The sequence below is a fragment of the Myotis daubentonii genome, chromosome 16, assembly GCF_963259705.1.
Source record: "Myotis daubentonii chromosome 16, mMyoDau2.1, whole genome shotgun sequence".
Taxonomy (NCBI): Eukaryota; Metazoa; Chordata; class Mammalia; order Chiroptera; family Vespertilionidae; genus Myotis; species Myotis daubentonii.
This window is the reverse complement of record NC_081855.1, coordinates 15,819,296-15,836,787: the sequence shown is the minus strand read 5'-3', so window position 1 is coordinate 15,836,787 and position 17,492 is coordinate 15,819,296. Positions and strand designations below refer to the sequence as shown.

The 17,492-nt window shown below is 43.3% G+C and overlaps 1 protein-coding gene across 2 annotated transcripts in view; it reads right to left on the bottom strand.

Moving 5' to 3' along the window:
• The window catches only part of STX8 (syntaxin 8), a 230,268-nt gene that overhangs the window by 79,589 nt on the left and 133,187 nt on the right, over positions 1–17,492 (bottom strand). Inside the window, exons 7-8 of one of the 2 annotated variants that reach the window (XM_059668635.1) lie at positions 11,241–11,342; positions 9,917–10,128 (exon numbers count right to left, since the gene is read on the bottom strand). In XM_059668635.1, coding sequence (XP_059524618.1) covers positions 9,932–10,128; positions 11,241–11,342 — 299 coding nt within the window. In that variant the 3' untranslated portion in view covers positions 9,917–9,931. Of the gene's footprint in view, positions 1–9,916; positions 10,129–11,240; positions 11,343–17,492 lie in introns of those variants that run through there. The other variant, XM_059668636.1, reaches the window with a different exon arrangement.

Below are 17,492 nucleotides of genomic sequence, written 5' to 3'. Positions count from 1 at the left end.
GCAGAGGCAGTTAGGGGTGATCAGGCAGGCAGGCAGAGTGTTTAGGGGCAATCAGGCAGGTAGGTGAGTGGTTAGGAGCCAGCGGTCCCGGATTGCAAGAGAAGGATGTCCGACTGCCGGTTTAGGCCCGATCCCACAGGGCCTAAACCGGCAGTCAGACATCCCCCAAGTAGTCCCAGATTGGAGAGGGTGCAGGCCGGGCTGAGGGACCCCCCCCCCTTCCTGTGCACAAATTTTGTGCACCAGGCCTCTAGTATTATATGTGTTTCTTTAGAAAATTCTCAACCAACACAGCAATACATAACATTTAAGGTAAAAGTCTGTTTAGGTATAATTTACCTCTGCAAGTATCTCACCTGGTGCTGGCCACCCTGTGAAAGGAAGAGATTGACAAAGGTCTGACATAGATCTGATTTACCCGGGGGCGGGGGGGGGGGTGTAGGGTGGCGGTTGGAGGGGAGTGTCTAGTTATCTTCAAAGGGGTATGGAAGAAGGATGAGAGTTGGATGGAATCTCAAAGACCATCTAGTCTAAGCTACTGATTTTATATGTAAAAAGACATCATCCCTCCCAGGCTTATCAGTTTGGGTAACTGAGTCAGAACAGAATTGAATCTTTCAGTTCATTTGAATTTATAAATATACATTAAAATCAATATATGAATGAGAAGCACTTGAGTGTAATGGTGAACCCCTGAAGGATTTTGGTTGGGTTGGCAAAAATATCTTGAGTGGTGATGGGGTGTTCTTCCCCCATAAGCAGTAGACAAATAGCAGAAGTAACGTATACTTTGAGTACACAAAGCGTACTCTATCCCAGGCCTCCTGATAGTCTTTCTAAATGCAGCCAGTGCTCGCTGGTCCCGTGGGGCCGGGTGAAAGCAGATGAATTCACTGGTGAACAAACATTACCAGAAAACACGCACAAACACGTACATCAGCAGTAGCATCAACCGAGGCCCATACAGTGTAATTATTATTCCATAGCTACATAAGCCACTCTTGGAAATCACACCTTATCTTTCCAAACCGCACCAAGCAAAAACAATAATCAAAAAATGATTCTACTTTGTGATCATTTCTGACCCCCCAGATGATAGCAAGTCATACCTCATAACAGACTACAGGAGCATGGATCCTCTGAGGTGGGCACGGTGGCGGCCGGGAGGCTGTCAGCCCCTATCAATCACCTTCCATTACATAAAGGCTTTCCAATTTTCTGCTTCTCTCAAAGGCTTTGTTTTGCCTGGATTAAGCCGAGGCATCAACATTTGAACTTACTGTTCCGATTACTGCTCCCTAAATAAATGCTATAAGCAGAAAAACTAGCTTTTCCACAGTAAGAACTCAAAATCAAGGCTGACAACAGCGATGTGGTCACATAGAAAAGGTATCTGGCTACAAACCCTTCACAGGTACGCGTGACACGAAGTTCATGAACAACTCCAGGGCCCGGGAGGGAGGGAGGATGTAAGGCGCCAAGAGGACAGGTCTGTGAGTTGTACATTTTAGCTCCTGAAATGAAATTGAGCAACTCCAATATATGCACTGGGGTGCCACAATCCTCTCGGATTTCAGAAGCAGGCCTCCTAAGAGTGTTGCGCTATATGGTTTCACTACCTGGTACCTATTATCTTCATGATGGAGAAAAGTGATTTTTTCTAAAATATAACAGATACGTCTGGGGGGGGGGCAGTTTAAATCATTGAAAAGGCATGTTTAAAAAGTAACAGTGCCTAAGGAAGGGACTCATCTTCTTATCTTTGTAATCCTGAGAGCCAGGTAGATGTCTGCTGCATGAAGACACCGAATTCATAAGCTGGGGGCCCGTTTATGTAAATATGATCAGGGTTACAATCATGCACATTCCTCTGTACCAATAAACAGACTTTTCATTATGATTTTTAATGGCTGCATGAATGTGACGAGAGCCAGAAACAGAGTGGTAAGAACAGAGAGTGACGAAGAGGGAAGAGACGTATTTTCAGAGTTAGTCGCAAACAGGCCTGGGGGCTACCTAGAGAGATGTGTATGAAAGCGGTCCCAAGGTAGTACACTACGACATGGGTTATTTGGCCCACGCAGATTTTTTTATGCTAATTTATGGTCAGCATTAAAATATTGGGAGATTTTACTTAAAGATCCAGTGTCAGGCTTCTCCTAAAAAAGGAAACGGACAGATGATCTGGCGATTCTAGGCTGGCATCCCCACCGGAAGGAACCTGCTGTGCGGTCTCTTGTTTGCCCCTGGAGACCATCACAGGGGCCCGCTTCATGCATGGAGGCTTCCTGTCTGGCCTCTGAGAGCATTTGAAGCGATGAAGGAAGGTTTGAGCCTGAAAGAATAGGGGGCACGGAAGAGGCAGCCTATTTTGGGATGGAGATAATGAGTCTACAGAGAACATGTACGGATGGAGAGGTGCTGGGGACAGTCGAGAGCCAGTGATTGGAAGCAGATGAAGACACAGACCGTGAGATGCGGAACTGGTCACTGCTCATGACATCATCTAAGAGAAAAAGTGTCAAGAGGAAAAGACCGAGGACTAAGCCCAGGTCCTGTCCTCACTAGGAGAGGAAAGAACATGCTGAGAGACAAGGGGAGAGTGTGCGCCCGTGGCTCTCCCAGACCTGGTCCTCGCTGTCCAGCTGCATTTTCTACGCCTCCCAGCAGGCACCGTGAGCCCAGCCAGGCCTATTGGTTGTTTGAGAAACCGAGTACTGTTGCCTGCCTTACAGCCTCCTTCAGACCCGTGTGTCCTACCACCCTAAGTGCTCTTTTCTCCCCCTGCCTTCGTGACGTTTCTATTTGACTTTCCACAATGAGCCAGAGAGCCGGAGCGGCCCCAGGAGGTTGCTTCCACGGCGCCTGCGCACAACTAGCAGAGCCTCCTCGCGCTGCCCTGAGCTTGCTGCCCTCCTGGGAGGCTGAGTGCCAGGCACCAGGTCGGTCTTCGCCAACGTCTGACCCTCAGTGCCTGGCGTGGCATCCAACAAAGAGCAGGACCAAGGAGGGAAGAGTAAGCCACTGCAGGGGTAGATAAACCCCGGGGAGTGCTGTGCCACGGAACTCGAGGAGGAGCCATTTCTAACAGAACCACCTCGATACCAGGAGTCATTCCAGGGGAGTGGGAGCGGAGAGAGGCACTATATTTCAGCAAGAACCTGTGGCTAATAGTTTAGGTGGGGGGTGGTTTCTGGTACATTACTGGAAAGTAGTTTGATAGTATGTATCAAAAGGCTTACCACTGCTCCCACCCTCTTTGGGAAATCTATCTGTAACTGACAACTTGTTTTATTTGTTCCCTGGCGGTTCAGATCTACCCCCCATTTCCATGTTGAGGGAGCTCCCCTCATGTGAGTCCTGGCAGGAGACCATGCGTTGCTTCCCACTCGGATGCCAGTGAGACCAGACTCCTCCTCTGCCTGCCCTGGCAGCCAGGCATGGCCATGCGGGCACTCCTCCTCCAGCAGGCGAGCAGAGACGCTGGCCTCACTCAGCCGCTCGGGGTGCGGCACCCTGACCTCGCACTTCCAGGGACGGACCCCTCAGGGACGCTGCTCAGACCCCTGGCCCTCCACTTCCTGTCACTTCTCTGAACCTCAAACAACCGTCTAATCGGGGCCCCACTTTTATAAGACAGCCAATTCCAGTCTCTGGAAACATCTGATAGGAAAAAACTAAATATGGAAAAAGCTTTGTGCATGCAACGCAACATTATTTATACAGAAAAATGTGGAAATAATCTAAACTCCCTCAAACAAGTATTTAAGTCAATGATAGTACAGCCACTTGATAGAATAGCACTAATGGCACTAAAAGGAAATAGATTTATAATAAAGTGTAAAAAAAATAAAGGGGCTTAAAAATACAGTATTATTGTACTCTTACAAAGTATGGGAAATACCAAAATATTGAGAAGTATCTTCTCCTTAAAATTTAAATTATTTTTTAAGTACAAAATTAATTCAGGTTTACTGCAAAATGTTCTAAAGAGACATAAAGCATTGGCCCTTCCTGTCACCAGCTCCAGCTGGCCTCCACGGCACCTGAGTAACCACCTGCCTTAACTCCACCTGCCTCATGCTCTGCCCTCTACACAGCACTTCCTGGACCCTCTGTCTTCCCCCTCTCTCCCTCCGTCCTCGTGTGTCCCTCCATCCCTCCTTTAAGTGGGACTGCAAACCCTGCTTCTTTTGGTTTTGCCCTTTGCCAAAGCAGCTTCTATTCAGTCCTCAGACCCCTGCCCGGTGTTCTGTCCGCTCGGAAACCTCTGGACCCCTCGGCTGACGTAGACCCTTTTCCTCCTGCGCCCCATACTAATGCTTTACCAGGGTCCCTCCCATTGGCTCTAGTTCCCTGAGGGCAGGAACTGTGCCCGTGTCCCTTTCAGCTCCGGTACCTCGCCCAGTGCCGGGCACTCAGATGGTACCCAGTGACTGTTGGCACAGAGGAAGAAGGAAGGGTGTGTGAATGGGTGAGGGAGCACAATGCTGGAGGACAGTGTGGCTGGGAGGGCACCCAGGCATTGGCAGAGGACTGGGCACTTCTCCATAGAGACCGAATGAGCGAGGACACGAGGAAATGCGGACACCATGCCTGGGAAGAAAAGGGAGCTGAAGGGTTTAACTGCATTATCTCAACAAAGGACAAAAGAAAGAAGAAAAGGCAGGAAACAATAGCCAAGAAAGGTATTCTGGGTAAACAGTCAGATAAATAAAGGAGACTGAATGGTTATTCTTTTTCTTCAGATGAATTGTTTACGTTTGGGGAAGGGTTTTAAAAATAATCCCTTGAAAGATTAAACTGTCTCTAAGGTCAGTTAAACACACCAGACTGCTTAGAGCAGGGGTGGGCAAACTTTTTGACTCGAGGGCCACAATGGGTTCTTAAACTGGACCAGAGGGCTGGAACAAAAGCATGGATGGAGTGTTTGTGTGAACTAATATAAATTCAAAGTAAACATCATTACATAAAAGGGTACGGTCTTTTTTTTTTTTTAGTTTTATTCATTTCAAACAGGCGGGATCCGGCCCGCGGGCCGTAGTTTGCCCACAGCTGGCTTAGAGTCAGTTTCCTACCCATGTTGTGCTGGGCTCCCAGGAGCTACCCTAAGAGAGAGTGTGTTCAGTGAGATGCAAACCAGGCAGCACCGCCACCACCCGCATGCGCCCCTGGGGGGCTCCCACTAATTCCATGATGGGGAATGGGCTTGGGCCACAAAATTCCAAATTTCAGTCTCAGTTGATTTTTAATCAACTCTGTTTCTAGTCATTGCTAACCTCATAGCTCCAGAACATCCCGGTATAATTACGCAAGGTGTCACCGTTCTCCTTAAAGGCCCTTGTACGCTGCTTCAAACAGAGCCTCTGAGTCTTATCTCCGGAGGCGGCTCCAGGCAACCGATTTAACTTCCATTTTTAACACAGCCGGCTTTTATTAAGGACTCTCTAGAACCAGTCACTATGCCACCAACTTGTTCTCACGAGTCTGCAGAATAACCATGGGTACTAGCAACTGTTACCCGAATTTTAGAGAGAAGGCAGCTGAGACTGAGGGCAAACGACTCCACCCAGGTTGTAAGTGGCAGAGCCCAAACTGTGGCCGGGTCTGTCTGGCTGCGGGCCCACACCCCCCTGTGCTCATCTTCACCGCGGGGCTGCTCCAGCTCCTAGGACACCACACTCCGAGGAGCTGAAGGCAAACGCGTGGTTCCAGGATGAGAAAGTGTTTAATGCAAATGGAGTCGGCTGATTTCTAACCACATCGCTGAAACCTTGCTAAACTCACGATCAATGTGCTTAGACAACATTACGTAATAGTCAGTGCGCTGAGAGGCACACTGTCCCTCAGCCTGAGTCATTCAGGACTCGTCGTCTGGCCCCTCACAATCGCCTGTCCCTCAGACACAGACGGGGCTCTATTATGAATTCTAATGAGAACGAGGCACACTGAATATTTAAACTGCAATTACAAAGATCCTGCTTTTGCACAGATGTTCTCACTACAAGTAAGAGACCTGAAAATACACATAGGTACCAACAGAAAATATCAGTCTAATTTACATTTAGAAGCTGGGAAAAAAGACAATATTGTTTTTTATTTGATGCTATCATTGAGGTAGGGTTGGGTGAAGGGAGGGGGGAAAAAAACCATGCAAAGATCTCCGGGAAAATGTTTAAGCCCGGGCTCCGAGCGAGAGGTTCACAAAGAGGTGCTTGAATCCTTTGTTAACAACTGAACAAACAAATTCATCACCAGGCCCTTCTGTGTGGCCCCCTTGCAATCCAGTCTGTACTTATAACTAGAAATTTCCTCACTGCGAAAGCATCTATGACTGATGTATCCGATCAGCAAGGAAGATACGCTGAGGGCAGGGAAACAAAAGATCATTTCACGGTTCGCAATCTATTTTCGCAGTCCCTTAAGTAAAACGACGTGCCGGCTGCTCTCAGTTAAACAGGAATAGCGTGCCCTGTGGACAGCAAGCGAGTGACACAGGAGGGAGCTGCTTGATCCCCACCCCCCAAATAGTTAAGGTCTCTCTTGCTTGCAGTTTCATGTACGTATATGATTGTGTTTACATATGAAACGATCAATCTGGCTTGCATTTGGGAAAAGCAGGTGATTAACTCCCTGCTCTGTCTTGAGTCTCCTGGACCAAGCCCCTGCCCCCAAAGGCCTTCCTTATTAAGACCGTAATTGAACTTCCATGGTATCTGGCTGGCTCTTGTAAATGCCAGCGCTAAGGAAGGGGCTATGGTTTATTCTTTTCTGATCTCTCTGGTTGATGCCCTCTTCAGCTGGTATGAAATATGTCCATTGAGGTTTTAATTTCAGTTATTTTTCATTTCTGGAAGTTCTACTTGGTCCCTTTTCAAATGTTCTATGTCACTCTTTATAGTCTCCTATTCTCTGAAGATCCTTTCAGGCTTGTCATTTCTTTCTTTAAATATGATAAGCACAATTGATGTTATAATCGTGTCTGATCATCGAGCACTGCAAGGCTGTGCAGACTGGTTTCTGTGGTCTGTTGCTGGTCCTGGCCCGTGTTATTCTGTTCCATGTATCCTAGGTATCTTTGACTATGTGCTATCATTGCCCTGCAAATTTTTTTTTTGGTTGAATCCTAGCGACCGAGTACAAATATGTCTTTCTCCAAAAAGGCCTTTCATTGTTTTTGCCAAGTACCTGGAGCTATTACAGGTGAATCTGTCTCAAACCAAATTCAGGGTCTGAGGTTTCCTGGCCTTGCTGAGTATGGATGCCCAGGGTGCAGACCAGAGGAGGGCCTTTTTGTGCCATACCTGTCAGGAAACGTAGGTTTTTCTTGTGTTTTTCTTCTATTGTGTTCAGTGCCAAGGCTGCCTTCTCTACAGTTCTCAAAGGCAAGTTTCCTTCTGGTTCACTTCTATCCTAGGGTGTAGCTCTTAGGGGCCCAATCATCATCATCATCATCTCCTGTTACATTTCCAGTTTGGAGTGAGCCAGGGACTTCACTTTTACTCTGCTTGCCTGCCCCTCTCAGGCTATGGAAGTCCCTGACTCCTGCCTGCAAAAGGGCTCTATCAGATAAGAAAATAAGACCCTAGACCAGTGATGGCGAACCTATGACATGCGTGTCAGAGGTGACACGCGAACTCATTTTTTTGGTTTATTTTTCTTTGTTAAATGGCATTTAAATATATAAAATAAATATCAAAAATACAAGTCTTTGTTTTACTATGGTTGCAAACATCAAAAAATATGTGACACGGCACCAGAGTTAAGTTAGGGTTTTTCAAAATGCTGACACGCCGAGCTCAAAAGGTTCGCCATCACTGCCCTAGACAGGACCTATGAGTTTAGAGGCTGGAAGCAAAACAACAGTCAGGTTATGGTAGTTCCTCAGAAAAATGAATCACCATTTGATGCAGTAACTCCACGGCAGGTGTGTGCACAGAATACAGGCTTGGCCCAACACTAGGGCACTCATGGTCACAGTGCATTACTCATAATAGTCAGAGTCCACTAACAAAGAAATAGACAAAATGTAGTATGTACACTCAATGGAACATTATCCAGCTTTAAAAAAAGGGGGGGGGGGGAGATTCTGACACATGCTACAAAGTAGAGGAATATTGAAGACATTATGCTCAGTGAAATAAGCCAGATTCAAAGGATGAATCCTGTGTGATTTCACTTACAGAGGGTCTTAGAATAGAGACAGAGAGTAGGATGGTAATTGACAGGGGCCACGGGAGGGGGAATGGGGAGTTAGTGTTTAATGGGGATAGAGCTCCAGTTTGGGATGGTGAAAAGTTCTGGAGATGAAGCTGGTGATGCTGGCAGAACCACGTCAATGTGCTTAGCACTGATAATAGTTGCAATGGTAAATTTTATGGTATGTGTATTTTACCACAATAAAACAAAGTTTTTAAATAAAGGGTCTGGCTAATTTTGCCAAGGGCTGCTAGGCCTACTCAACAAATCCCACAACATGCCTTGTGTTCAAAGGCTTAATACTGACCAATGGAATCTCAGAAGTTAATTGCTGGGTGTCACAAATACAAGTCTGACCCCCCTAGAGCTCTGGAGGCCACAGGCTGAGCCTGCAGGATTGTGGGAAAACTCGCACTGCTTGTCAACAAGCACATACATAATTACACGTTTCCCTTAAAAATATAAGTGCAGTACGTTTTCCTTGAGAGGTATCAGGCGTCAGAAATGGTATAGGGGTAGTTATTCGGTGTTGAGCTACAACATTAATGGAGCTGCTAAGTAAATATTCAGAAAAAATTGAAGGAATAAGAGAAACAAATCTCTCTAAAGTATTTCCACTGGAAGAATAAAGAAATTTCTTCTTTCAGTACCTGACACTGTTGTCCTGTTGCATCTCCCTTCTGAGTCACAACATGTAATTCTGTTATAGATAATGTTAAATGTAATATATACCTACTATATAACCACTATATAACAAATTACTAAATATAAATGAGGCATGAGATAAATTTACAGTTAACATATTTTAAGATACCAAGTTTTAAAAACATAAACATGCATTTCAGTAATTCTAGTAATCTCTAAATTTCTTCTATTTAAAAAGATGTAACAGAGTTCAGCTCAGAAGGTTTTATGGAAATTTCTGGGTATAAAAACTAACACTAGGTAATAACATAATTAAAGAAGTGGCAACAGTAGACTCTGTGACTCTATGAATGGCACATACTGAGGCCACTACATTGCAAATACAAAACTCATCAATTTGTCTATGAATATGTTCAGTCCAAAATAATAGCAACATAATTGCTCATCATATAAAAAAGAGCTCGGGAAAGTTACCCTCAATTGGGAAGAGTCTTCCCCCTTCACACATACATGACAATGCCTCATGCTTGCTCGTTGCTTACTATGTGCCAAACACTGCTCGAAGTGCTATCCTATCTAATAAAAGCGTAATGTTAGACCAGACGAAGCCGGGCTGCGAGGAAAGCCCGGTTCCGGGTGCCAGAGGGAAGCCGGTGCCGGCAGCCGGGGGAAGGCAGGCCTGCTCTTACACGATTTTCTTGCATCGAGACTCTATATATCTAGATATCTGTATCTGTATCCTCTATCTCAACATCAGCTATAACTTGTATCTTTATCGATATTAATTCATTTATTCCTTACAACAACCCTCTCACCCCCATTGCAAAGATGAGAAGCCCGAGGCAAAGGTGAGCATGGCTTCCCCAGGTCATACAGCTGGTGAGTGGCAAAGCTGGGTGCACATTCCGGCTCCGGAGCCTGCTCCCCACTGTGCCCTCGGGCCTCTCTACATAAACAGGGAAATTCAGGGAAGATGGGCAGCATCACACACGTGCCAGATTCTATAGAGTTTAATTCTGATAATCAGATCATCCCCTTTTCACCGCTGAGGAAACCAAGGCTCAGCAGGATTAAGTTTATCCAGAAATCAAAGAGGATCAGAGAGGCAGGTGGGAGTGGACCCACATCTCTCTGCCTCCCCGGTTTCAGGGTCATGTGCCGAGAAGAAGTTATGAGAAAAGGCTGGGAAGGCACCGTGGAGGCGGCTGGGCATCTGGCAGGAAGAAGGAAGCTCATGCCTCAGGAACAGAAGCACAGAGTGGGTTGGCGTCTGATGGATGAGAACTGGGGTGGGGGGAGCAGGACAGGTGAGAAGAGGGACGCAGGTCGGCCCCTCAGTTTCCCTTCTCCTGAGGTTCTGGGCCGCTAGCTGCCTGGTCCTGCCTCAGCCTGTGCTAGACTTCCGCTTAACCAGTAAGTAACACGGGGCGGACGGCCATGCTTCCCAAGGTGAGGTCTCAGGTGACCCCTGAACACAGGTCTCTGTTCTAAAACGAGGTAGATCAGAGGGATCCATTGTATTTTTCGTGTTGAAAGGGCTACAAGTTAGGCTAAGCATGTCCCCGAATCAATAGTTGCTTGTCATGCTGTATTTCCATTTACAGTAAAAGCATCAGCTCGATACACTTGGCGCACCTTTGCGGGATGGAGCACCGGCGACAATCACTGTGACTGCCCCACTGTCCCCACCACGTATGAGCACCGACCTCTGTCTGACAAGGCATGGACACAGGCCGCAGGTAACGTAAACCGCATGAAATCTGCATCAGAACCTCGCAGAACAGCAAGTACCTGCATCAGAACTGCGTGGCATTCCTGTTACATAGCGAACGCCCTTGAACCCTGACCTGCGCCCACTCAGTCAGCCTTGAAATCACTCCGAGTGACCCTCATCTTGGCATGTGAACCCCCATTTTACTTACAAGGTATTAGGAAGTAAAATGATTGCCAAAGATGACACAACCAAGTACAGGATTTGAACTCACTTGAGCTTCAGAACCTGGGCTCGTGTCTGCTCAGGAGTTCTACCTTCACCGATTAAGCTTTGATTCGATTACAAGGCACAGCAGTGAAAGAGATTGCCTTGAAAACCCAGAGCTCCACCACCAATCCCCACGCTGTCACACAGTTTCCCAAACGCTTATTCTCTACAAGCACACAGAAAGGTTCCTTCTTTTAAATTTTAAAACATCAATGCCTTTTACTTCCCCTGAACTCATAACAACTCATTTCAGTTGAGCAAGACCTGGGTTATCTGTTAGCAGTTTGTGCCTCATCCGATGGGGCTGCCGTTTTAGAAGCGCAGCCAAACCTGCAGTAATTAGACGAACGCGGGAAAGCCAAAGCAGAGGCGCCCGCACGCGGCGAGGCGGTGCCCGAACTACCCCCTCGCTCACCACAGGACGCTGACTTTCTGTCCACCAGGGTCACACGCCGGGTTTCAGTGCGGAGCCTCTCATCGGTGTTCTCCACCAGGTTGGCGAGGTCATCAATGATCTCTACAAAGGAAAACAAAGATGCGCGGTTAATACTCCAAAATACCCTGGTCACCTCAACGCTCTGAGCAGAGCTGCGTGGGCCTTCCCAGGAGCAATTCTCCCCGTGCAGCCAGTAAAGAGGCAAAAACTCATGTGTGTTCTTTGAAAACTGCCATTTTGATTTTTAAAAAAGAGGGGGAAACTGGAGTGGTGAAGAACAACCTGGTTTAACACAATAGACAGAGGAGTCATGTCACAAGTTCAGGGGGAAGGAAGCATGACCCCAGAGTGTACGCAGCCTCGTTGTCATTCACGTGCTCAAGGTGACAGACAGGACAGGAGACTTCAGGGACAACTGGGGTCCTTCTTAGAGAACTGCTTGATGGTGAAATCTAGTCACTGAGAATGGAGAAGCCAGAGACCCTCGCACAGAGGATGGTGAGAACGGCACCCATCTGAATACTGAGCAGAGAAGAAACAGATGAGTGGGTTAGGTTACAGAAAGGAGATGCGATTACCACTGGAAACCAGGATGCGCTGGGGGAGGGCAAAAGAAACTGAAGGTGCTATTCTTCATCACTCACAGCAGAGCCCTATTAAGCTGTTAAAAAGTAAGATATGTAGTAACTTATAGCTTTATAAAATCAGCAAAGCTTCAATATTTTATGAAATGTTAGATGGATTTTTTGGTAATTACTCTCTCATAAAGAATCCTTTATGTGGTTTGTCTTTTTATTTTTAACACTAATCTTTTAAGAGTGAAATTAAGCACTTCACATTTAAGATAGCATATATATAGTATGATCCTAATTATGTAAAAATATTTCGATCTATCTTTTTATCTATAAACCAAGAAGGATATATCTGGATTATTTCTAGGTGAGTAGACAGGACAAAAAGAATATAAATACCTAGATGGCAGACTTAAACCCAACTGTATTAGTGGTCAGTTAAATATAAATGGACAAACTGCTCAATGAAAAGACAAAGAATGTCAGGCAGGCAAGATTTTTTAAAAAGACAACACAATTATGTGCTTTCACAAGAAACTCACTTTAAATATAAAGCATAGAAAGTGTTTGCGTGAGAAAGCTGGCATGGTTTTATTAATATTAGACCAGACAGACTTCAAGCCAAGGAGTATGATCAGATATAAAAAGGACATTTTCATCATCATGAAAGAACACATATGACAAAAATGGGAAAATCCCTGTTGCCTGAATAATAAGGAAACTGCCTGTAAATAATCCATGGGATAAGAATCAAATCAGAAAAGAACATAGAAAATGTTTTGAACTGAATGATAACGACAATCCAAAATAAAAGTTTGTGAAATGCAACTGAAGCAGTGCTGAGAGGGAACTTTATTGCTTTAAACACATATATTAGAAAAGAAGAAAGGTGTAAAAATCAATGATCGGACTAAAGGAGATAATCATACGATCATATCAATAAATGTATAAAAAGAATTAGACAAAATTCAGTGTTCATTCATAGCACAAAATCTCAACAAAACAGGAATGAAAGGGAGCTGCTTCAACCTGATGAAGGACAGCTATGAAAAACTTAGAAGTAACATCACCCTTAATGGTGAACACTGAACACTTTCTCTAAGGTCAGGAACAGGCAAAGACATCTGCTCTGACAACCTTTGGTGAATATTTTATCAGAAGTCCTACACTGTTTAATGAGAAAAAAAAAGGCAAAAAGATTTAAAAGGAAGATGTAAATATGTATACCTAACATGACTGTGTACATAGGGTAATCTATGAAATCTATCATAAAACCACTATAATAAGTTAATATAACAAGTCCACAGATACAAAATCAATTATAAAGAGTAATATATTTCTATATAATAGTGACAAGCAACTAAAAAATGAAAGTGAAAAACAGTATCATTTAAAATAGCACCCAAAACTACATCAAATACTAGAAATAAATCTAACAAAAAGTGTGCAAGACCTCTATGCTGAAAACTAAAACATTGTGGAAGAAATCAAAGACCTAAATAGTTGGAGAGCTATACCATGTTCATGGATTGAAAGACTCAATATTTTAAAGTTATCTGAATATTCTCCTCAATTGATTTATAGATTTAGTGCAATTCCAATCAAAATTCTAGCAGGCTTTAAAAATGAAATTGGCAAGCCAATTTAAGATATGCATGAAATGCAAGTGATTTAGAATTGCCAAAATAATCTTAACAAAGAAAAAATTCAAGATTTGTTATAAATATATAATAATCAAGATAATGTGGTATTGGAATATGTATAGACAAATTGATCAATGGAACAAAACAGAATCCAGAGATAGACCTTGTGTGTGTGTGTGTGTGTGTGTGTGCGCACATGTGCACACACACCTACAGATGCATTCCATTAATTCTCAACAAAGTTGTCAATCACAAAATCAGTCAACTAGGGAAAGAAAGGTCTTTTCAACAAATGATGTTGTGACAACTGGATATCTGTATGGGGAAATGAAAATAATCATGACCTTTTCTTCCTACTATACAAAAAAAAAAAATTTGACTTGAGATGGTTCACAGATCTAACTGTAAAACCTAGAATTGTAAATCTTCTAGAAGAAAAAATAGAAAACATTCATGAACTAGGGTGGGCAAAAATTCTTGGACAGAACATAAAAAGGCTATTCACAAAAGACCAAAAAACTGGTCAACTGGACTTCATAAAAAAATTTTTTCTGCTCATCCAAGGATGCCATTAAGAAAATTAATAGCCGAAACTGGTTTGGCTCAGTGGATAGAGCGTCGGCTTGCGGACTGAAAGGTCCCAGGTTCGATTCCGGTCAAGGGCATGTACCTGGGTTGCGGGCACATCCCCAGTAGGAGATGTGCAGGAGGCAGCTGATCGATGTTTCTCTCTCATCGATGTTTCTAACTCTCTATCTCTCTCCCTTCCTCTCTGTAAAAAAATCAATAAAATATATTTAAAAAAAAAAGAAAATTAATAAACAAACTACAGGCTGGTAAATACTTACGGGCCATATATCTAAGTATTTGTATCTAGAATGCATAAAGAACTCCTACATATTAACAGTGAAGACACCAAAAAAACCTACTTTTAAAATAGGCAGAAGATCTGAACAGATGTTTGTAAAAGGAGATGTGCAAACGGCCAATACGCACATGAAGAGGAGCTCAGCGTCATTAGTCCACTAGGGAGCTGCACATTCAAACCACGGCAATACTACTGCACACCTATCAGGGTGCTAAAATTAAACACTTCGGTGGTAATTATTGGGGGAGATTTGGCACAAAGATAATCGTAGGAATGTTTGTCAGTTTAATCAAGTTAACCAGACACTGATCCAGAAATTGCACTCCTAAATATTGCCAAACAAAAATTTAAAAAGACCTGCACAAAAATATACATAGCAGTCATATTATATAAAACAAACAAACAAACAAAAAATTGGAAACAACCCCAATATCCATCAGTGTGAAGAATGAATAAGCAAATTGGGATTTGTCTGTACAATGGAATACTACTCAGCAATGAAAACAAAGAACTATTTATAAATACAACTGTATAAATCTCAAATGCATTTTGTTGGCTAAAATAAGAAAATAAAATCAATATGTACTTAGTGAGTCTATGTATACAAAGTAGAAAGTTAAACCTAATCTATTGGATAGAAATCAGGAGGTAGTTGCCTCTGGGGGTAGAGGGATTGACTTAAAAGGGACATGAGAAATTTTCCAGATGATAGAAATGTTCTAAATAGTCACACAAATGTATACAGTTGTCAAAACACATAGAACTGAACACTAAATATCTGTGCATTTTGTTGTATATAAATTATACATCAATTAAAAATATAAATCAGAAAAAATAAAAGTTTACAATATTATGATATTCCTAAGATTTTTTCCGGAAGGAAGGAAGGCAGACAGGGGTACATACATGGATGCTGGAAAGACAAAGCAAATGATTACAACAAAATTTTAGAGCGGCAAGAGGTCATGGGAACATCTCATTGCTCCCTGCCTTTTAAGATACCCTGGCAGTGGGGTGGTTAATTTCTTGCTGAACACTCCCAGTGGCTGGTAACATGGAAACTCATGAGAAAATTAGCTCTATGGCTGAGCTGGAGGGTGACTAGTTATTGTAAGGTTCTGTGTATTGAGCTGAAAATCTGCCTACCTTCAACGTCTACTTTAGTTATTGCTAGAACAACACAAGTCCAGAGTTCTCCCACAAGAAAGTTCCCTCATATATCTCTTCTAGGCTAAAGACACTTAGCTCCAAACTTCAGCAGATCCTCGGAGGAAGGGATTTGTAGATTGGTGACACCTTGATGCTTTAGGCACGGTATTCATCCTGAAATGTATGGACGACTTGGATACATGGGTTCGACTTTGTCTAGCCCGCAAAGAACACAGCTGAGTTTATTTTAATAGCACACATACAAGTGGATATTTTTATGATCCATTCCTCATGTCCTATCAGGATATTCCACAGTAACACCTGTGCTTCTGATAGGTGCTTAGTACATTGTTCTCACGCTACCAATTACGGTCAGAATTTCATGGCACGCTCTATGCTGCAATATGTGACACAAAACTCAGGCTTAATCAACCTCTGTCACGACGAGAAAGTCAAGCACAGAATAATCCTTGTCTGATGCTAAGTATGTCAGCTGTTATATAGTCACTGTGTTTATAGATAGATTTTTAAAATCTGTAAGTATTCATAACTTAGAGGTCAATAAACTTTTTGTAGCAGATTAGCTCAGCAAAAATCAGTAATAAACACTGAGGAGTTACCTCTTCTGATTACTAGTTTGTTGTTTTCTGTTTTTATTTCTTTAAAAAAAAACCCTCTATTTTTAAGTTATGAAAGTTACTTAATTGAAGTTTATAAAAGAGAGGGGAGAAAAGTAAAATATTATCCAAATGCCCCGGTAACTGCCTTTATGTGTTCCCTTCTAAGATTTTCCATAAACACATATTGTTTATAAACACAAACAGTGAACAAAGAGTTTTTCTTGCAGGTATTAGTTGAACGCCCTCTATTTCCTATATTTGCAATATGTAAGTCTTTTGCCCCCATGTACATATCATTTGTACTTTTTCATGCTGTTAGACCTCCTCAGTTATCATTTCTAATGGTTATCCATTAAATAAACATTCATTCAAAGTGTGAAATACTTAGAATGCTTCTCTATTTCTACATACTGAGTCAATGAATTCTTTCCTCTATTATCATTTTCCTTCTCTTGTATCATTTCCTGAAGTTAACAAAGTGTGATTATGATGGCTGCATGGGCTTTGAGGCACACTGCCAGGCCAGCTTCTGAAGGGTTTCTACTGCCACTGCTGGTTGGTTCGCTAGACTGCTCCCCTTGTCAGCTATCCTGACCTCAGATTTCCCAGGGCAGGGAGGCTGGGGAATTCCCATGCTGCAGCCCAGGCTTCTCAGGTGGGAATTCCCCCAACCAGAGTCTATTCCGAGCAAATTACACACAGGTTTCAGCGTACAGGTTGAGAAACAACCAGCGGACTTTCAGATTCCTGACAGCACAACCCCCAGAGAAACTGATATTTGGTTTCCTGTAAGCATTTGCATTGGCTTCCAGAAGGAGCCTATATTTCCGCCCTGTGTTAATTTGAGACACCAGGTGCCATGCCAACATAGGAGGGAAAAAATGGACAATGTAAAGGATGATGCAAAATTAACAGGATCTAAAGCAGTAACAAATATTATACGGTACCAAAATATCTGATTCCAATTATATTTCATGTTTTTTCTCCCAATTACGGTCTCAATAAATTCCACGTAAAGGCAGAAAGTGTGCTGCACATTTTCAGATAATTATGGTGCCTTTTGTATCAGAATGGATGCAAAGTCATTGTTATTTGGCCTTTCGCTTATATTGCTAATACCACTTGAAGACAAATATTAAAAAACAAACAGTGAATAAAGAGCTTTTCTTACAGGAATTAGTTTAACTCCCTCTATTTCCTACAATGGAAGCTTTAAAAGGGGGGGAGGGGAGACGACCTCTAATAATACCTAACACTAGGAAAAAGCGTCAAATACATTACAGAAAGCAGGAACAGAAAGACCAGTGCGTGACTCAGCAGGAGAAGCACTAACTCACCTCTGGCACCCGTAGGGGCAGTTGGCAGGAAACTCCAGCACC